This window comes from Drosophila arizonae, chromosome X (genome assembly GCF_054131065.1).
Source record: "Drosophila arizonae isolate 15081-1271.41 chromosome X, UAZ_ARI_1.0, whole genome shotgun sequence".
Classification (NCBI taxonomy): Eukaryota; Metazoa; Arthropoda; class Insecta; order Diptera; family Drosophilidae; genus Drosophila; species Drosophila arizonae.
The window spans coordinates 3,358,326-3,380,923 of record NC_142927.1 but is presented as its reverse complement, the minus strand read 5'-3'; the positions used below and the strand labels follow the sequence as shown (position 1 = coordinate 3,380,923).

General features: G+C 37.4%; 1 protein-coding gene and 3 non-coding genes across 4 annotated transcripts; 1 reads left to right on the top strand and 3 right to left on the bottom strand.

Moving 5' to 3' along the window:
• Positions 1–704: 704 nt before the first annotated feature.
• Positions 705–777, bottom strand: TRNAF-GAA (transfer RNA phenylalanine (anticodon GAA)). Its single transcript has one exon. It is a non-coding gene; the product is annotated as a tRNA-Phe (tRNA).
• A 1,912-nt stretch (positions 778–2,689) lies between these two features.
• TRNAF-GAA (transfer RNA phenylalanine (anticodon GAA)) lies at positions 2,690–2,762 on the bottom strand. Its single transcript has one exon. It is a non-coding gene; the product is annotated as a tRNA-Phe (tRNA).
• Positions 2,763–4,117: 1,355 nt separating this feature from the next.
• Positions 4,118–21,867, top strand: LOC108618920 (uncharacterized). Its single transcript, XM_018015144.2, has 3 exons — positions 4,118–4,496; positions 18,530–19,881; positions 20,127–21,867. Exons 2-3 carry the CDS (start codon positions 18,546–18,548, stop codon positions 20,402–20,404), a joined length of 1,614 nt encoding a protein of 537 aa, XP_017870633.1. The 5' UTR covers positions 4,118–4,496; positions 18,530–18,545; the 3' UTR covers positions 20,405–21,867.
• Positions 7,405–7,477, bottom strand: TRNAF-GAA (transfer RNA phenylalanine (anticodon GAA)). Its single transcript has one exon. It is a non-coding gene; the product is annotated as a tRNA-Phe (tRNA).
• Positions 21,868–22,598: the final 731 nt, after the last annotated feature.

Below are 22,598 nucleotides of genomic sequence, written 5' to 3'. Positions count from 1 at the left end.
TAAATATATTGAACAATTACTTTGTAAGTTCTTTTACTCACAAGCAGCAGCAGCAGCACATATATATATAAATAACCGAAACATTTACCTTAACATTTACTTTTACATAGCATTTACATTTAGTTTATGTACATCATGTATACATTTTGTGTAGTTTTACATGCACTTGGTTGCGCTCTCTTCTTGCATTAAGTTTAACAGTTTCTTTAGCCATCTCGTTCGCTCGCCGCTAGCTCTGCTCAACTTAACAGCGTGCAGCGAGCGGCCGTTATGTTAAGCCCGTTTCAACTGTTCAAAGTTTATGAAGTAAGAAATATAAATATAATGCCCTCTCTTAAGTACTTGAAAGTACACTCAACTTATTAAGCAATACAAATAAATATAACAAATTAAAATTTATTGAAATCAACCACATGCCACATGCTCCAAACGCATGCCACAAATTGTAGCCTTAGAAAATGCGCCTAGAAAACAAAAAACAAAAAAGAAAAACATTTATTGCAACGTTTTGTGTTGAGATGCTCTATGTGAGAGAAGCAATGTTTTTTAAGGAAAAATTAAAGTTAAATAAACATAAAAACTGCATAGATCGAATAATAAAAAAATGTTTGCTTTATTGACTAAGGGAAGTTGTGGGAAATGTTTGAACAATATATAAATTATTAAAATAAATAATAAAAAATAAAATGAAAAAAAATTAGTATTGCCGAAACCCGGGATTGAACCGGGGACCTTTAGATCTTCAGTCTAACGCTCTCCCAACTGAGCTATTTCGGCGCTGAGAGCTCCGGACGCCAAACGCAACGACTTGCTTAGTGAGTCATGAGGTGGGATACCTACCTGACAGTGCAGAGTAGTTCAATGACGTATGTAGCTAATTAAAAATGTGTGTGAGGGAGAGAGAGGACCGACAACAACAAAATCCGATTGATGAACTGTGAAATAAAGTGAACCCATTTCTGCGGTTTTTTGCAGTTTGTTTAAAAAATTTTTTTTTGGCTTAATTTTTTATTGCTGTTACGCTTTAGTCATTTATTAGCGCATTTGGGGGTTACGCCCGTTAAAAATTCCTTCGGCTAATTGAATTGTTATTAAGGTGAAGCGGAAAGGATTGGAGACCGAAATGTTCCATGCTCAATCGATATAACCATTGAGCCAAACGAGTTCAACGGATGGACCAGCCTCCTCTTACTTGGCAGCGACCCTCGACAAGGAAACGATAATTGGCGAGCTCTTCACGGATCATCAAATATGTGTATATATGTATATCTAGAATATTATCATGGAATCGTTGGCCAGAGATATATACGTGACTGTATATATATACATTCATATTTACATATATATTTGGGTAATTATATACATGCTTTTTCAGATTCATGATTCATGCCTAAATGCAGGTGTTTAAAGCGTTCAACTTAATGCAGCTGAGATAGACTTACAGTGAGAAACAGAGATATTGAGAGACAAAGATGGAGATAACAACTGATTAATTGTGTCAAATAGCTCGCTAAAGAGGATAGAAGAGGAATAGATAAAACCTTTTAGGTGATTTTTAATAAAATACTAATAAATTTAAAAAAATATGTATGTGTACTATTTATAATAATGTAGATATATGAAGTATATCATATATAACTATCGATATACATATATAGTCAATCTATGATCTTCCCAAGTTTCTATCTTCCGTCTTCTCTCATCTATCTACCATATATTATGTTATATATACCCTCTACGTTTCATTTTCCATCTACCAAATTTTATCTTTTATATTCCATCTTCCATCTTTGAGCGTACATATTCTATCTTTCATCTTCATTGTTCCATCTGCTATCTTGTATTACGTCTGTCCTATCTTTCATATATTATCTCTTATCTATCACATTCCATCTTCCATCTGCTATCTCCCCTCTTCAATCATGCATCCTCATAGCTTCTCTTCATCTCTGAATGGACTGGACTCTGGGTAAGGGTATTCTATATGAAGGTATTGTAGTATAGAAACAGCTTGAGCTCTGCCTTGAAAATCGCTCAACCAAAACTTACAACCAAAAGCCACCCACAGCGTCAACGCCCCACCTAGAACCAAACTGGTTCCGTTCTTGACGTCACGTAGCGCAACTAAAGCTACAAATATATATGTACATAAATATGCTATAAGAATATACAAATCAAATTAGCTTAAGATCTGCTCAAGAAAAGCACTCAAAAACCTCCCAACACCTGCACAAAAAAATAGACAATTATAAAAAGAAGTTGAAAATAAAAGACGTGGATTCGTCCATTCGGAACCAGTTTTCTGCCTTTTGTCGGTGATCTTGAGAGTTTTGTTTGAGTCAGACTCGGAGTCGGAGTAGGAGTTGAAGTCAGGGGCTAACAGTGCTGCAATTTAAAGTACATTCCTTCCACCTCTAAAAAGAATAGGAAGAAGCAAAACAACAAAATTATCCGTCAGAGAGCAGTAAAAAAACTGGATTTGATTTGCCCTTGCGCTGGGTATTACCAGGACCTGTGCGCTACAGCAGCTAGAGTCCATTGGACTCTAGGCGAACTAGTTTTTTCCATTTTACTTTTTTGGCTAAATTTTATGTTTTTTTTTTTTTTTTTTTTTTTTTTTTTTTTTTTTTATATTTGTATATATGTATATATAAATTTTAAAATAGAATTGGGAAAAAATATTGCTGCCTGCCGAAACCCGGGATTGAACCGGGGACCTTTAGATCTTCAGTCTAACGCTCTCCCAACTGAGCTATTTCGGCGATGTGGATTGCGACGATTTAAGCGTTTTGCAAGTGAGCTAAGCTCCCTCTCTTTCTCTCTCTCTTTCACGTGCAGTCCTTAGAGCATACACCAAAATTTTTAAGGAAATATACACAACATTCACATGTGCACATATACACAACTATTCACACCCACACACGTGCAGAAATAGTGATGCTCACTGCTTAGAACCATAAACTATCCTGCAAGGGTATTTGCAATTCTTCGCATTGCCTTTGGCTGCTTCCTTTTACGTTTTCTACTTCTCCGCATGCCGCTTGTTATTTTTAACGACTTCTGCGAAAGTCGAGCAATGGATTAACTGTGCAGGAAGGGGGTGGGGATGGGCGTGTTAGCACGATCAACAACTGCATATACGTAAACATCAAAAATCACAGTAACATCATAATAATGAGCATCATGACGACGATGCTGCTGCTGATGATGATGATTCAGCCGAAGTTGTTGTTGTTGTTGATCTGAAGCTAAGATGGGGGAATTACGACGAGCAGGTGACGACAATGGCGCGTGGTTTTTACACAGTCTACGAAATTGAACTGGTTTTTGCATTTTTTCCCTTTTTGAATTGTTGTTGTATTTTTGATTTGTTTGGTTTTGTTTTTTAATAAATTTGCAATTTGTTTGCGTTATGAGCAGTTGACAAAAAGCTAACAAAATGCAATCCGAAAAAAAAAAAAAACAAACAAATTGAGCCGAAATTCAAAATGTTTTCGTATTCATTTCGCCTGAGAATTAATGCTTGCGATTTGCACAATTTTGTTGTTGGGTGTTGTTTTTGCTTATCTTTGCGATCTCTCGGCTATTAAGAGAAATATTGTTATTGATCCTAACACGAGCTTCGGTTTCGGCCACCTGCACGTATTTGTCACCAGCACGGACTTATTTTGTGTTCTGTTCGCAATTATTGTATTAACTTATTATTTTTTCAGGAGCAGAATTCACGGCGAATCCTTTCTTGCAATTATTTGTTGCGCTTTTCGCTGCATAGCCAGGCTAGCACAAGAAAGTGCGAGAAGAACAACAATAATAGCAACAAGAGAACTAAGAGAGCGGCGCACACAAAAGCACAAACGCTCTCTTCGCCGCTCGCTCTTCGCTTTGTTTCGTTGTGCTGGCTGCCGCAGTTGCTGCTGCGGCGGCGGCGTTGGCTTGCAAATTTTTAGTTAGCTGTTATCGTTGTTGTTGTTGCTGTTGCCGTTGCTGTTGATGTGGTTTTTTGTATTGTTAGCGACAGCGACTGCGTCAACGTTGACGCTAGCGTCAAAGTCAACGTCAACATCAGCGCTTGGGCTTGGGCGCGATTTTCCTTTTTAAAAACCGATGGCAAACGAAGCCGCGTTTTAGTTCTGTTTGCAAAACGCAGCCAATTGGACGTGGCCAAAGAGCAGGCAGACAGGCAGGCAACAGGCAATAAGAACGCGGCGTACTTTGAATAATTTCCGTTCTTCATCTTTCGCGTGTTCTGTTTGCTTTACAACTAAAAAATTGTTAGTTGTTTTTTTTTCCTGTTGTTTTTGTTCGCGTTATCTGCGCTCGCGACATTGAAGAAAATTGTGAAAGAATCTGCAAGAAAATAAAAACATTAATTTCGATTGCGTGTTTTGTTTGTGTTTCAATTGAAAATCATTTAAAAACAATTAAAAACATTTTTTTTTGTGTGTCAGTGCCAACAAGAACAACAACAATAAATCAACTAGAGCCATATACAACATGTAAGAATCTATTTATTATGCATAATATGTAAAAAAAAATCCAAGTTTTAAATACATATATACATATATCTTTAATCACGCTAAAAAACTTGCCGAGAATTGAGGTTAGGCACACATTGAAAAGAAAATAAATAAAAAAAGCTCAGCTAGTGAACCGTTAAAAGCTAATTGAAGATCAAACTGAAGCACATCTGCCTAGCTCGAAATTCAAGTTACAATTCAAGAAATTGAGTTGCGAGCTGCTATCTGTAGAGCACAGATAGAGATTCCAATTAGAAAATACATTTACGGCGAATTCAAATTTGTTTATATTGTCTCTAATTTCAAATAAAGTCTAAAAGTTCATTGGAACAAGCTGTACAGAACTTTATTTTGCAAAGTTTTTTTTGTGCTTTTAAATATGGAATTTTTATGATAAAATAAATATATACACGCATATACATATGTATATAAAATTTGTGGTCAATATACTTATTTCCGAATATACATATATGTATGTATGTATATTACTACAAAGAGTAGAAAAAATATGTTAATGAGTCTAGAACTTGTTCTATTTCATATTTATTTATATTGTTTTTGAATTTATTTTGAATGCGGGAAAATTTTTGTTGACAAGACTTGGGTTCTGTGCTAAGGTTAAATAAAACATTAATTTAATCAGATAAGTTTGAAGTCTCTAGCTCCAATTGGTTCGGACAGCTCAACTCAGCTCGTCGCCCTGATCAAGAACATACATACTTTATAGGGCCACGCCTCCTTCTGTTTGGTACAAATATTATAATAAAGCCATTTTACAATGGGTTCAGCCAATGTAATGAAAATTAAGCAAAAGGAAAAAGCGAATTGGAATGAATTGAGAGACACCATCTTATTGGAAGTCCAATTGGAACAGTACAGCCTCGATATGAAAAAGCACTTAAACGAACAAATAAAAACTAAACGCAATTTGTTCAATTGGCTTTACAACATTCGCAAAGAAGCAACAAAAACAAAAGCAAAATCAAAAGTCAACAAAAAATAGTTAACAAAAAAAAAAAAAAAACAGAAAAAACTGAAAAAACTAATAACGAGAGACAAAGATCGAGAATCAATCATATGGAAACAAGGCGTTACTAAAAAGTTGACAAATTTCAACTAATATTGACTAGCGTCTGCCTTATCAGCGGAAGCTGCGAAAAACAAGTAGGAAAAAAACAAAAGCAAACCTGAATAATGAAAGAGAAGACTGAAAACTTATTGGAACAACTACGAAGAAGATTGCAGACGGATGTGAACGACTTTATCATACCCGTTCTGGGTTAACAAAATTGAAGTTTTTTGATTTAGATAGATAGATAGATAATACAGCATTAGAGGAGTATCTGTTAAAAAACAGTCAAGATCATAACCCATGTAAACAAACAGCTTACAGATACTCTCAGCAACCAATATACTCTTTATAACACCTCATGAACGGGTATACATAAACTTGTCTATAAAAATTTCGATAATTTAACTGTGAATAAACTCAAGTTGATGCTCTTACACCCACACTCACACAGAGTAATTCTATATGGTAACAAGAAAGATGTAATTGAGGTGGGCAACAAAGTTGGCTCGTCACGAATTTATCGATAGCTCGACACGTGGAGATTTCACAGCCTCGTTGCATAACTGTGAATGCATTTGATTAACATTAGATTCATAATTTATAATTTTGTAAAACATTGTGTAAAGTGAAAGTCAGGCTTAATTTTTAAATTGCTAATCAGAAGAGTTGAGAATCGTGTGATAATTGATGCATTGATAACAATAATTGACGGTATCATTTGATTGATTGGCATGAAATGTCTTACAGAACAAGACATCGATTTTTATCGACAATTAAAAACTATAAATGCATGCCAATAAATAGAATTATATAGAAATCGAGAACAGCAGATAGTTGTCCAGGTTATCGATAACAGTAACTATATTAATCGAGTACAAATTACGTTTGGAAGGAAAATTCTGATCATGTCAAGGATCGATATGAATATCAATATCGATGACATCAAACTCAATCTCTGCAATGATGATTCAGACTAAAATTCAGGTGATATATGTATGTATTTATGTATGTATATATGACAAAGAGGCGCTCTCCATTTAGATGATTGCGATGATTTATTAGAAAGGCAAAGACAATTAGATTAGTAAGATGTAATATCTGGATTATAGGCTCTAATTGAGCTGACAAATTGTTATGAATAAAAAAAGTGACAGCAACTGCATTCCTCACGGCTCAGCTTAGGTCGGCTCGGCTGGGCTCTGTAATTGCGATCGGAGAGATATCAAGTGACATTCAATTAGTCGAACCTTTTACTTTTCCCAGTAGTTAACTATAATGATCCAGCTCATTAGAAAATTGGATGTCTAGTTGTTAGCTCGACTCACCCACCAGGTGCTACGATCCGGTTTGGAATTCCTAATTATGATATCTATATAGATATATATGTAAATGTATATGTCTCAATATACATACATATACACAATAATATATGGCATTTACCGATAATTTATTGACCCGTTCGCGCAGCTGTTCGACTTGATGCAGTCCATGGGATCTGTATTCTAAGCTTAGTGCTAGATCTAAGCAATCATACTATAATTAAGTGTAATTAATGTATTTTTTGCTAGCCAATGTGCTCGACTTCTTTGTAAAGAAGTTCGTACACTAGTTTCCTTAGCTGCTAATGTGACCTATGCGAACTCAGTCTCTGCTTGAGCTCGAGCTATAGAACTTGGAGTAGATATAGGTGATTATAATAATAAAGAAAAGAAAGCTTTTTATACCAGTATATAGTTGAAGAGGGTATAGTATAATGTTCAGCTTTTAGACTTCAAGTTCAAGGAAACTAACAAAATCGAAAAAGAAAAGAAGTCCTGCCGAAACCCGGGATTGAACCGGGGACCTTTAGATCTTCAGTCTAACGCTCTCCCAACTGAGCTATTTCGGCACATGCTGTTCAGTACTTGACACATGAAGAGCAATGCAATGGCATGTCAGGTGAACATACCTTTGTATATCATATATGTATATGTTTGAGCTATTTATGCTCTGTAGACTAGAAAAAGTCTCATCGAAAAGACTGCGCTTATCACTAAGCTTTATATATGTCGCACATGTGTTGACTATCAAAACTTAGCAAACTGTATTGTATATATAAATATATAGAGATATACTTTTTTCGTAAGATTTCTATAGGTAGAGTATTATAACGTCTGCTAGTATATATACTTACAGTATATTATTTTAGTATATAGTATATTCTTTTCCATAATTTATTTCCTCATTTAAATTGAGTTTCAAGATCAACTAGGCTCATTAGTTGATCAATTCAAAATGAAATATCAATCGACTCACAATCGAATTGTAGTTCATTCATAGAGATTCATAGAGTATTCGGAATTTGGCTTTATGAAAATTCATTAGAATTCTTGTGTTTTTGTTGCCTATCGATCGTCTTGATTTGCATTTGTGGAACATGGACAGACGTCGTAATTGCCCCGTAATTCGGGCTATACAGATATACGAAAGATCGACTCGATCGACTTGAGATGCGATTAGAACTCAACAAAATATATGAATACATATTCAATGATGGGAATGACTGGCGTTTCTTGCTGCCAATGTATCATCATTATCTATTCCGATCTCCTTCTTTACCCTCTCTCTCTCTCTCTCTCTCTCTGACTCTCTCTGTGTTGATTTGCCATTTGGCTGGGTTTTCTGACTCAATTCTTAACTAGAAATTTATGCAAATCTCGAGCATTTAAACAATTAAACGCCCTTTAAATAAAATGTACTTTAGCTAACACATAAAACCAGTTTAAGTATGTGTGTCTGTGTGTAAGTGTTTCCAATCTAACTAGCATATTGGCGTTGCCACGTGTTCACGACTCATTCACAATTTATGCACATCTGGTGCTCCAGCTGGTTCACTCTAAAGTTGGCTAATCTCCAGATGTACAATCACAGATCTCTCTTAATATATAATCGCTGAGAGCTATGTATTTAGCGTTTGCATATCATTTAGGAACGTTGACTTTTTACTACGCGTTCAGATAACAGGCGAGTTGTTCTAGCCAGCCTGGAAGGTAGAGAGCAGTGCTTCTATCACAATGAAAGGTGAGGTTATGAAAAAGAGAGAGAAAGAGTGATCCCTAGCAGAGGGATCCCTAGTAAAGTGATGCTATGCAAATCTTATGGACCTACCATGAGCATTAAAAGTGCCTCCAGTCATTAGAAGCCAATATGCCCCATTTTCTCAGCTTGAACGAGTGTAAACAAGTTGCAGATTTTGCTAAGAACCTGTAGATATCTATAAGGGAAATACAAATGGTGTTTTGTCATCTGTGAAAACTAGTTTTTAGCTATACTATAGCTAAAGGGTTAAGACTGGTTTCCAGCTTAGTGAACTTATTTGAATTTAGATAAGATTAGTTATGCTCGAACAATATTCGAATGATCACTAAGAATCAAAGATCCCTTAGGCCTTATTATCCATGGCCCCAAGTCTTTCTGCCCTCTTTTTCAGCTAATACAACCTAATAATATATCAATTAATAATGGAATTTAACACCTGTTCAGATAGTGATTTAGCTTGTATAGGATATGTAAATGAATAATGCAAATATGGTCAAATGGCCGGGTATCAGGCACCAGATCGAGCTGCGGTTCAAGTACGGACATATGTAGCTAACTGCACGCGGCCATGACACATTTGTTTCTTATTTCTTGACATCGGTGCTTTTTCCGGTTTTTGTTTTTTCGTTACACAACCAGCTGTTACTGACCATGCACAATAACTGAGCCGGAGATCAAGTCGCGATCATTTGTTTCTGATCAGATCTGGCCACACCAGTGTAGGAATCAGAGATCAGCATGGCGATCATCCCGCGATCATTTTGTTATCTATTCAAAATTAACTACAGATCAACGAGCTGTCAGAGTTGATGATCTCAAAATCACTTTGAGACATACTTGCGATCAATTTGAGACCCAATCGCAGTTCACTTACTGTCGTAAGATCAGTTTACTTTCGAATTGTGATCAATTCACTCTCCGATCATCTTACGATCAAGTAGAGTGTAAACTACGATCAATTTATGGTTAACAGGTGATCAAGCACTCATAAGAATCCAAAGATCAGCTGGTCAGTCTGATAGACTGCATCAACTTACGATCAACTTATGATCAAATATCAGTCAAGCTCCACTCAGCTTGTGGCCAAAATCTAGCAAAAATTCGATCAAATTTGTTGCAACCAATTCGCTATCTACTATAGATCATGGTTCAAATCTCGACAAAAGATGATTAACTCATTCGGCGATCAATAAGACTGATCGATTCGATCTGCTTGCAATGAACTTCCGAACTAGTTTCGAGTAACTGGGCGTTCACGTTCCGATCATCTGGCGATCAAGTAGACTTGAAGTAGACAGATCTTAATCGAGCTGCATTCCAGTAGCGATCAGCTAATGAACAAATTAGTGATCTACTTGTAATTTACGTACGAGCAGGTCTTTATCTGCTATCGATCAACTTACGATCAATTTGTAAACGAGTCCTACCCAAGCCTCGATCAATTAGCAATCTGCTCGCGATCTAGCAACGCCCGAGCACATTTATGATTGCTCTAGCTACTGTTATTGTTTCGGAGCTGCTTTGAATAGATCTGCACTTGACAGTCGTTAGTTGACAGCCGCCATTTGGCAGTTAGCAATTGGCAGTTGGTTAAGGTGCTTAGCCATCAGGTTAGATCGCAGGTGATCAAGGCAATTGTCGCACGCAAAGCTAATTATTGACCGTTGGCTTGTTTAGTGACTGCTAATTGGCGCTGGGACACCTGCTCATCGTTTTGGTCTGTCGCGCTGATTTAATAAAGATTTATGCGCAGCTGATCGAGACTGGCCAGAGCGCCATCTGGCGTGCAAAATGCAGCAAATTTCAGAACGTAACGAAATAAATATGAATTTACAATTGTAATTTGTTGCCGCTGTAGCTGTAGCTGTTGCTGTTGCTGTTGCTGTTGCTGTTGCTACTGCGGCATATTTGCATTTGCATGCAACGTTGTCGCATTACTTAAGCATGCCACGCCTCTGCCCCCTTCACACTACTGTGTAGCCGCCCACCTCTTGATACAATGGCTAAGTAGCCGACGCCGGTTAACCTTGACTGCGGTTACAATCCGATCAGTGGCTACGCTGGAGCTCCCAGGGGTGGGGGGTCTGCAGGGGCTGCTGAAGCTTTGTTCAGAATCAATGCCTTAGCACATTTTTGTAGCCAAGCTAATAAAGCAATACGTTGAGCTAATCGCCCCGTCTGAGCGACAGTCGCTATGTGGTTAAAGTTTTTTCGAAAGACAGCGAAAAAATAAAAGCCCCAATTAACGTCTGAATGGGGCGTGGACTGAAGGAAATGCTAGACGTTGACCAGATGCGAGCGTGACTCAGCGAAGTGTGTGAGATAAATATGAATAATATAAGTGATATACATATACATATATAGGCAGCGTGATTTTATATGGGGAAAACCGACCAATAGCCAGTTCTGGCTGTCTAAAACTGAGAGACGCTGGGAAATTTAGAGATTGGCATCTACAGTTATCTTGTGGTTCTAGTTTATAGAAGATGATGAGGCAGAAGTAGCAAATGCCATAATTCTAGACGTAGCATATAGAAAGAATGTTGATAAAGGGCAGAAAATACACGAGGCACAGCAGAAAAAAAAAAAAAAAAAAACTTAAATGCAAAGTTTTTACATGCTTCGGTTTTAGATCAGAAATGTAAAGCTTATGGAGTGAAAACTTCCGCTTGATGTATGAATTACATAGACCAAGATGTTACAAAGAAACAGAAAAATAGCTAAATAACAACTTATAGAGAAATGTACAGAGAGCAGAAAAAAGTATTGAGTGAGGAAAAACAAAGCTTTAAGAAAGTAGAAAAAGCTCATTATAGGGCTGAGTCCAATGTTCTAGATACTAGACTAAGAGAAGAACAAACATATATAAAGTAGGTTACAGATTGTTTGCCCTAGCAATACTAAGATCCAGTCAGAGATCTACAGCTAGCTATAGCTATAGAATTTCTAGAGCTGGACTTGAAGTCACTGAAGAATTGAAGTAGGTAGCTTCGATTAGATTAGATCAGAGGAGATGTAAAAATACAGAGTAAAAATACGCAGCATTTTAAATATATAGATATCTATCCATCTAGATAAGAAATAGTTAGAAATCAAAACTGAAACAAAATTCTAAATTTTTAGATAAAATAGAAATTTCCAGGCAGTTCAGTATAATATTACAATATTTTTAATAATTTCCATGTACGTTTATATCAACCCGCTAGCTACGATATTACAGGGTATTAATTGATAGTGAAAGTGAATGCTTTATGCGTTTGCTTTCGCCTTCAGACTAACTAAATATATATATCTATGAACTTGTTTGGGCTTTCAGAATAGAATGCATTGGTCGCTGAGCTATGTCCGTATCCGTGCACTTGGTCCAATCTTGTCACGATTAGACATTCATCTAAATTTGCCCAGTCTCACAATTGGCGCGCATGACTTGACTTCACTTGACTCGGCTTGGGGCTATTGTATGTGGCATTGCGTGCGGCTCAGCTGTGGGCGAATGTTGACCGGATATATCAGATACATCGTCGATTAATCGAGCCGAGAACAAATCAACATTCCGCGAAAAATATTAGACTAAGATATGGCTAGACTTCGACTTATGTACTGTTAATAAATTCCAAAACAGTTGTGCTTAGCTTGGGATAAATTTAGAAATGTACTCAATTTATCGATACTTATCGATAACGCAATTTCTTATGAAAAGGCAAAAATTAATGACAAACATAATTGAATTTGGACTACTATGAATATGAAATATATCTCATTCTGATTTGAACCAATAATTTTTTATTATACATTAAGCCAGCTCTGTTTCCCTCTCATAAAATGAGTTAACAACTATTTTAGTTAGTTGTAAACTACTCCAAATGGTCTATAAACTGTCTGCGCCTACTAAAAACTCAGGCTAATAAAATTTTATTGCTACTTAGTGTCTTTTTATGTAAATATGTAGTAATTAGGATTTTTATGCTTGGAGTGTGCTGAACAACAATTACAGAATAGAATTTATGTAAAAAGAAATCTTAATTAATGATATGATATAAAAATTGCATAAAAAATACATTATTAATTAAAGTGGAAGCTAATTAAATGCAAATGCTATGCCAAGTGGAATATTAAAATCGAGTTAGGCTTAAGCAATTCTAATTACAATTTGAGTTACAATTGTTTACATTGTAAGACCCAAGTGCGAGCTCCTTTGCGAACTAAGACTGCTCTAGTCGATCAATTTAATCAGTTATGGGGGTTACTTAACTGTTGCTTAATGGGAAGTATATATAATGTAACTTAACTTCGATAGTCTTGAAGCTTGACCAAGCTGAAATATCGATTTTGAGCGATTGTAAAATCTATTGAAATGACAGAGATGAATATATATATAAAGAGTTTTCCGCCACGAGATGTAGGGTATACAAATCAAACTGCATTCAAATGCCCGACTAACTTCCCTTGTCCACTCCACAAAATCACAGCAGTCAAACGGCTAGCTATGAAATTAGCTGAGGAATAAATTTAACACTAGCATTTAACATGAACATTAACATTTAACGCTTGAATGCATTTGAAAATCAAGTTCGCTGCGGCGCATGCATAACTGCACACGCAACAAGCAGCTGCGCTTGGCCTTGGCAAAGAAAGCCAAACGCGGCGAATTGGCAAGCGCGGCGAGTCACACTGATTCGCGGGCTGATCTGCAGTGTTGCCAGATTAGCTATTTAATAGCATTTTTAGCTATTTTTGAACCCTAAAAGCTATGAAAATTTTGAAAATGCTATTAGCTATAAATTTAGCTATTTTACAAACGAATATTTTGAATTTGATTTTAGTATTTAAAGCCAAAAAAAAAAAAAAACATTTTTCGATTAAGTCCCAAATTGTACGTAATGATCTGCGCGATACTACCACCACGACTTTATCGTACTTATACTATCAGTTGTGAATTTACACCAACGCTAATTCTTCTTGGCGCGCTTCTTGGCATTAATTGTATGTGATGGATAAAAAATATAAGCAGAAATTTCGTGATTCCTGGAAAACAATCACCGAATTTAAGAATTGGATTAAGGAGGATGAGTCAGACAACAGGCGGGCGTATTGTATATACTGCAAATGCAGTGTTTTTGCCAAACTGCACGATATTAAAATGCATGCCGCGACAAAAAAACATAAAACTGCGGTTGGCGCCTTTGGGCAAAAAATTTAAACATTTTCCATGATTCCATTTAAACATGATTCCAGTTAATCAAAAATATAATTCTGATGATGATTTGGATGTGGACCAAATTGTAACATTATTAAATAACATTTAAAAATAAAAGGTTTCAGCTATTTTGTAAGCTATTTTAAAATTTGTTTAGCTATTTTCAGCTATTTTTTAGAGACGATTTTGCTATTTTTATGTCTCAAAACCTGGAAACACTGCTGATCTGGAGTTGGCTGCAGTCTTGACATTGAAACTTGACAGCTTGTAATGCCACACGCCATGTCATACCTCTGATAGCCATGGGGTAGCTTGACTTTGTCAAGATTTTTGTCAGATAACCTTATAGATACTTGAAGAGTCAAAAACCGTTAAATTTACAATGAACCAGTTAAGCTGCAAGTTAAAGTTAGAGTTTCTTTAAAAGAAACAATAGAGACTTCAAATGCGCTTCAAAAAACGGTTGCGAAACCTGTTTAGATATGATTCGATATTACCCCTCAGTAATGCCCGCATGGCATTAGTTGAGGAGGGTACACGAACCGTGCTAGAGCGTCCACTCTTCAGACGTTTATCATGTGACTAGGTGAGCGCGCGCGCGTGGACGAACTTAAAAAGAGCTTAGCGTATTTATGAGCTAATCGAAACGGGTATTTCGCTAAAGATTGTTAAACACTTTGTTTTTGGGTAAGACCCATTAAAGAGACAAAATTTCAATGACAATTGCGTTACAGCTGACTTTGTTTCAGATGCTCGTTGTGCGGCGAGGCTAATCAAAAACTATGCTCAAAATCTTGGCCAATGGACTTGGTTGTCGCTCCGCTCAGCATCCGCATTCTTAACGTCTATGTGTCTAGGTATCTTTGTCTGTGTATCTGATAGATACACTTAGCATAGCTGAGCTACACAGCAAAAATGGCCGTGTCGATGCCCAGATACACTTTGCGATTAGCCGTTCATTTCGTTCCTTCGTCTTTGCCCTTTGTCGACCTTGGCAGCAGTCAATCAGCAGCGGCTAAATGTAAAAGATACTTTTTTTCTCGCCTTCCACTACTTCGTCTACAGATACATTTTGTTGCTTGCATCCGAGAGATACCGACAACATGGCAGGCAAATTAGCCAAACAACTTGATTGATTAAAGTCCACCGCAAAAAAAAAAAAAAAAAGAGCCAAAAAAGGCGAGCGAGTATAAAAAGTAAATTCTTTAGACATAAATTTGGCTGTCGCCTGTGTATGTGTGCATGTGTGTGTATTTGTGTAAATCTGTTTGCAGTTGTCTTAATGGCATAAATGAGAATTGATTTGGACAGCATTTGGCAGAAAGCGAAATACTTTGAAGGGGCGTTTTGTTTTATTGACGGACTTAGCCTTGGCATTGAACTATGCAGAGTTTACAAACGATACCCTGTACAGAAACAGACCAGTATGGGGTATGACCAAGCAATATACATATATACAAAATTCGATACAAAATTCGATTGGGGATATAAGAAAATAAACAAGAACCAAACAACATTCTAGACTCTACAAAGCACTTAGAGCTATTTACAGGGTATTTCAAGGTATACAAGAGTAATATATGCATTTCACTTGAAATCAAATTCATTATACAATTGTTTTTGTTTTTTGTTTTTTTTTTTTTTTATTGGCCCACAGGGTATTTCCTATTTCGTATTTTCCTTATTGGGTCTTTGTGTGGAGATTAACAAACTTCCGACTCATAAATCATAAACGTTGCTTTGTTTAATGCCTTCAAGTAGAACCCCATACGAATGCCGCACACACCTTTCACAATTCTGATCAAACAAATGACTAAATATATAGTATATCATAGAAATATGTATATAAATATGTTGTCTATGTATGTATGTATGAAGTACAGTCAAAAATATTTGAAACAGGAAACTATTTAGCTATTATTTATTATTTATCTCTCTGTTTAAGTCAGGTTTTGTTTTCTGTTCAGAGTTCAAATTGAGTTTAGCCTATGTGGGGGCTAACAAACTTTTAAAGGACCAATAGGAAGCTCGCCCAGTTAGCAATATCTGCATACACGTATATTTGGCAGTTCGTTAGTTTGTCTGCTCATGCTTCTATTTATTCCTCTGTCTCTTTTCCCTGTTAATCCATCTGCATCATCGTACGTCCATCCATCATCGGATCGTATGTCCATCTGCCTGTTCCATTGTCTCTTCAGTCTGACAAGGCGTAGACTCGATGTCTGAAATATTCACACGTCTGCTCGAGTCGTCTTCGGTATATACGAAGCACGTGGTAAATCCGCAATTGCTATATCTTTACCAATAGAAACTAGACACTCAAGAGCTTAAATATACATATACGAGTATACTACTACTACTACAAATACTACTCTCGGATATAATGTCAAGGCTATAGAGTGACTCTTATTTGGGGAGCGTGATTGTTTTATAGCTATTACCCGATCAAAATGGACAAGTGCCTTACAGCTGATGGCCTTCTTGACAGATTAGCTTAAAGTGTAATGCTCACGTCCAGTGCGCCCAGTGGGCGGGGCAAAATGAAAATTGGCTGTGACCTCCATTACGAACAGAGATCTACTTAAACAATGACCTAGATATACTAAGACCTATAAATGCATATAAACAATATTTCTTTATACCATACCCATTGAAAATGGGAAATCAGGGAATTTTATTTTTCAAATGTCCGTATATATAGCGCGGATATCAAGTTTATCTCCAAAAATCGATGTCTTCTTGTTATTTTTTATCGAATAAAAACATTATTGAAAATGTGCTATTTAATTATATCTCTAATATCTTTAGAGCTAGAATCGCCAAATTTTATATGTAAATTCATGCGTATTTTATAGAATTTAGATTTTTGTTATAATTTACCCCCCACCCCTATATCCACACCCTCATCACTAAATTTGTAAAAGGCCTATTTCAAATACTAGAGAGTTGTGCTTTGACAAATACACGAATTTTAATGATACAATAACAATCTATCTAATTTCATGAAGAAAGTACATCCACAAGAAAAGTTATCAAGCAATTAAGTACCTATAGTAAGCGTGCGTGCCTATATGTGTCTGTGAGTGTGTGTGTGTGTGTGTTTCTTGTGTGAGCATAAAGACGCAAAGAATTATTGAAATATCAGTTGCTCGAAGTTCGGGGGATCTCGTAGTCGAACAGTCTCGACTACAGCTTTCTTACTTATTATCTTGTGATTGAATGGATATATGTATATACATGCTTATAAACGACATTCTGTTAATGGAGGTTTTGTATAAGGAGTTCTATTAACATATTTCACAGCTGAGCTTCATATTCATAAGCCTATTTATCATTGTTATCTTCGTGTGCTCGGTAATCGCCTTCAGCTAGTTTACTTAAACTACGCCAACTTTTAAAGCTCATCATAAAAGCTCAGCCCACAAGCTTAAACTTGCAAACTTTGTGCTTTATGCAGAACTTCGCAAGTTTTCCAAGCTAAGCTTAAAAGCTTGCACAAAAGTCTTTGAGTTATTTAATATACCCTGAATTGGTTGAATTGATATATATATATACATATATGTATATATACATTTATATAATATATATATTTATATATAGGTCAAACACAGCTTACGTTCCCAGGCCGTTGCTCGTAAACGACTTCACTTTCACTTCCATTCGGGCATTATTCAAGTCACGCTCTTTTCAGCAGCCTTTCGAGATCAATAAATATATGAACAACCGAACGGATCGTTTATCACGTCGAATATCGAGTCGCAAGGCTTTAATTATAATTTGTTCTGCACACTTGTCGGCGAGACAGCTCGACAGATTGTAATTAACTCCCGCTTGCTTATCATTCTATTGAAATAATGTTTCGCACAGCTAGCGCAGCCTCAAGAACATGCTGGTCTGACAGGCAAGGCAAATACCGGGTATTCAGATTCAATTCAAATTCTTATCAAGTGTTTGATTTATCGCGCTGGACTAATGGGAAAACCGTGGAAAAACAGAAACGTAACCTAGGCCAAGTTTTTGTTTAGATAATAGAGAGAGGGCTAGTTCGCAAACAGAAATGAGTGGGCCTACAGAACTTTTCTATTTACAAAGGTGATACAAGAACAAGAGCGAGTAGAATATGCTAAGTTTTGCAGGAACTCGGTTCCTTAAATTCCTTGGACTTATGATGCTTGAGGACTTGTGTTCAAAAGTCCTTAATTCCCTAGGTCATAAGGTGATTGTAGCCCAAAGTTGTAAAAGGTTGCTCTTAAGTCATTTAGTATCCATTGACTAAGCTTATAAAGTTATGAGAATAAAAAAAATTGCTTAATTCTTATGGTCTTAGGGTTCTTAAGCTATTAAGTCATTAAATCTTCAGATGTTGAAGTCCTCAGCTCCTTACATCAAATTATACTTATACTCCAAACACTCCAAAGTCTTTATGTCCTTGAATACCTACCCCAGGGCTCACAGCTGCTAGCTTTAGCTTTACATTGGATCTTAGCTGCTAAGCTCAAATATGCTCAGATTTTTGGAGCATGTGATCCTTGGGTTTCCATGTCTCCAAGTTGCTTAGATCCTTCTTAAGACTCACATATGGATTCTATACTCGATCTATCAAATTGCCAAAAATGAGAAATCACCAACTTAATGAATGTGTTGTCTACTCTGCTCTATCCACAGATAAAACAGCCACAGGATGATACCAATTTTGAATAAGCTGAGCGGCTTCTACAGCAGCTATGTCCTAGGCATACTCACTATCGGCTACATCCTAGGCGAGCTGGGTCACTATCTGATCGGCGTCACGTCCAAGCAGACGGCTATTGAGCTGGACTATGGAGATCATGCCTGCCAGCAGAATAACAGTATGTTCACCAGGCACGAACTGATGACCCAGTGCTCGGATGTTAAGAACGAGAGCAGTTGCTATTCGCTGGATATGAACGGAACGGGCTACTGCGAGTGGAACTACAATGGACTGGGCATCGATTATCAGATTCTGGCCGGGCCCACCTTCATATTGGTCTTCACCATTGCCGGCGTGTTCATGGGCTTTGCGGCTGATAAATACAATCGAGTAAAAATGCTGACAGTTTGCACTGTGATCTTTGGCGTTGCGATTCTGCTGCAGGGCACCGTCAAGGAGTATTGGCACTTGGTGCTGCTTCGCATGGTAATGGCGGCGGGTGAGTCCGGGTGTAATCCTCTGGCCACAGGCATCATGTCCGACATCTTTCCGGAGAACAAACGTGCCTTGGTCATGGCCATCTTCAATTGGGGCATCTATGGCGGCTACGGCATTGCCTTCCCCGTCGGTCGCTACATCACCAAGCTGAACTTCTTCGATATGGGCTGGCGTATGTGCTACTTGGGTGCCGGAGTGCTAACGATTATTGTCGCCGGACTCACGGGCACTACCCTGCGGGAACCGGAACGCAAATCGATTGGCGAGGGCGATCGAACCACAGCGAGCGGCAAACCCGTTTCCCTCTGGCAGGTCATCAAGAGTCCCGCCATGATTATGCTGATGATAGCCGCCTCCATACGTCACAGTGGTGGCATGACCTTTGCCTACAATGCCGATCTGTACTACAACACCTACTTCCCCGACGTGGATCTCGGCTGGTGGCTCTTCGCTGTCACCATTGGCATTGGCAGCGTGGGCGTTGTCGTCGGTGGCGTCGTCTCCGATAAGATAGTCGCCAAAATGGGCATACGTTCGCGAGCCTTTGTCCTGGCCATCAGCCAGTTGATAGCCACGCTGCCCGCCTTCGGCTCGGTCTACTTCGAGCCTCTGTGGGCGATGATTACACTCGGCCTGAGCTACTTCTTTGCCGAAATGTGGTTCGGCATCGTGTTCGCAATTGTCGTTGAGATTGTCCCGTTGCGCGTGCGCTCCTCAACAATCGGCGTCTTCCTCTTCGTCATGAACAACATTGGCGGCAATTTGCCCATTCTGGTGGATCCAGTGGCCAAGGTCATCGGATACCGCGGCTCCATCATGATCTTCTATGCGGGCTTCTATGGCATCAGTAAGTATTTGTTCATTGCTCGACTTGACTTCCTAAGCTAAATATGTATACTAATCTCAAATTAGTAGGAAATTTTATACAATAAAGTAAACAAGAAAATAGTTAGATAAGAACTGACATCATCATGTAACGCAAGTGCTACGTCAGCTGTTAGGCATGTTGGCCCGACACACTTGATATAAATACTGCACAGTCTATTAATGCCCAACTGATTTATATGGTGTTCCTTATTCCAATCCCATTAGGCTCTATACTTTTCCTGATCACCTGTTTCCTGCTGGATGGCAAAGCGAAGCCCAGTTCCAACGAGCAGGAATCACAGAAGACGCACCCGGATACCATCCTGAACGCACGTCATATGCACGGCCATGACAACTCCGTGTTCAGCGTGGATGAGACCCTGCCCTCGAATGGCCGCCCTGCCCAGCTGCCGCAGCATCTGCAATTGTCCAATGGCAATGGCTACGAGAAGTCACAATCGATTCAGCCAAGTCACAATGGCGCCGAGAGCAGCAGACTGTAGTATTATGGAGATCTTACCTCCGCCTCCGCCTCCGACGTAACATCAGATCGCGAAAAAGAGATAAATCTATTTGTGAAAGTGCTTCTAATATTTTTTTTTATTATTATTATGATTACTTTAATTATAAAAAAAAAAAATTTTTTTTTTTATGTGTGTAATACTATTGATTTTATAATTTTTGTAAAAAATTAACATAGTCTTAAGTGAGAGATACAAGGTAGTGCCTTTCTATATACATATATATATAAATAAATTATAAATAAACCTGTTTTGTTAGCTCTAAAAAGAACCCAAACTCAAAATGTATTTATGGGAGGCTTACATCTTACTGATTCTTCCTATTAGAAATGGTTATTGATGCGTTTAATTGTTGAATTATGTTGGATAGAAACTTTGTTTACCCAACTGGACGGAAGTTATATTAAAATTGAAAGAACGTGCCAATTGGCTCTATGGGTTAATGATAACCCAATGCATTCAATAGTATTTCTTCAAACATTATAAAGTTGTCGCCGATCAAATTCATTTGCTTTAATCCAATTCTCCCATTCCAAAGCTAACGAACAGAAAGGGCAGCCCGCAAAGAAAACGGCAAGTCAGCTTTTTTTTACTGACTACGAATATGTACAGTGGACCCTCGGTTAACGAATACAATTTGTTCCAGCATCTACTTTTTATTGGTCGCTATGCAAAATATTGTTCGTTAAGCGAAACGTATTTTTCCAAAATAAAAAATGTGTTCGTTGTGCGAAATGTTCGTTAACCAAGGCACCTTTGGCACCCACCAAGGGTCCACTGTACTATACTTGCCACAAACGTCACATTTTATGATGACGACAGCCCGCTGAGCTTACAGTGTAACAAAAATGTTTTCGTACAGCAGCAACTTTTTTCTTTGGGAGCGAATAAGACATATATGTATATGTAATAAGAAAGGTACCAATGTTTATTAATTTATATATTAATCTTAATTTACAAAAAGAATTAGAATTAGAACTAGTGCTTAGTCTAGTAGTTGAAACTAAAAGTTTATAAAAAGACACGTTTTTGGCTCCAATAAAGTCTTTGTAGAGTAAAACTAAATGCTTTAAATTAGTCTTAAAAACTAACAAAAATTTCATTTTTGGTACATTAAAACCGACTAAAAGAGGTTATCAAAAAAAAAGGCTACGCTAAAAATATATATAGGATAGACAGGGTAGCCTTTATTTATTATAACCTCTTTTAGTCGGTTTTGCATTAATAAGACTAATTTCTCTGTGTAATCCTTATTTAGTTTTGCCCATTCCTCTTTTAAAACTTCTATTAGCTTGGCTTTTGACGATATATGATGCTTCCTGATATGGAGAAAACGTGTCTATTTATTAAGTTTTAGTTATAACTACTAGACTAAGCAACATATAGAGCTAGATCTTAATGAAAATTAAGATTAATACATAAAATAATAAAGCTGCATCAAAACACTGGTACCTTTCTTACTACATATACGTCTTATTCGCTTCCAAAGAAAAATTCTATGTACGCATTCATTATTGGCACACTGTAGCTGCTCGCCTTAGATCCTCACACTACCATCTATTCCACACATATTATATGTGTGCGACAAGACACAAACATTTTGCGTCGCTCCACCACCGCAAATGAATCGCTTCGTTTCAAACACCGACAACGACTGAAGGCGTCGGCGATGGCGAACAGCGACAACGTTTGTTCGTGAGCTGTGACGCGTCAATTCGCCGTGGGTATAGCAAAGGAAGTAAAAAGAAAAGGTACGATGATAAGATGCGGCGAATTCGTGGCAGAATCACGGTGAATTGAACGGCATGTCACATATTTGTGTGTGTGTGTGTGTGTGTGTGTGTGTGTGTGTGTGTGTGTGTGTGTGTGTGTGTGTGTGTGTGTGTGTGTGTGTGTGAATCTATGATTTCAATATGTGAAGCTTAAGAAGGTAACCCCACAAGGCAAAGTTGCCACATAGGCATACATTTTCATACAACATTGTTATATGTTGTTATATACATACAACATTGTTATATTCTGTTATATACATTTATATTTACTGCTATTATTGCTTAAATAATTATAGTTTATAAGAAAGCGAGTTAATAACCAAAACAATAATAATGTTTCTAATCCATAAGTATTGAGCTGCAACAGCCAGTTGTGACGTCATACGATTTTGACGTTTCATCGA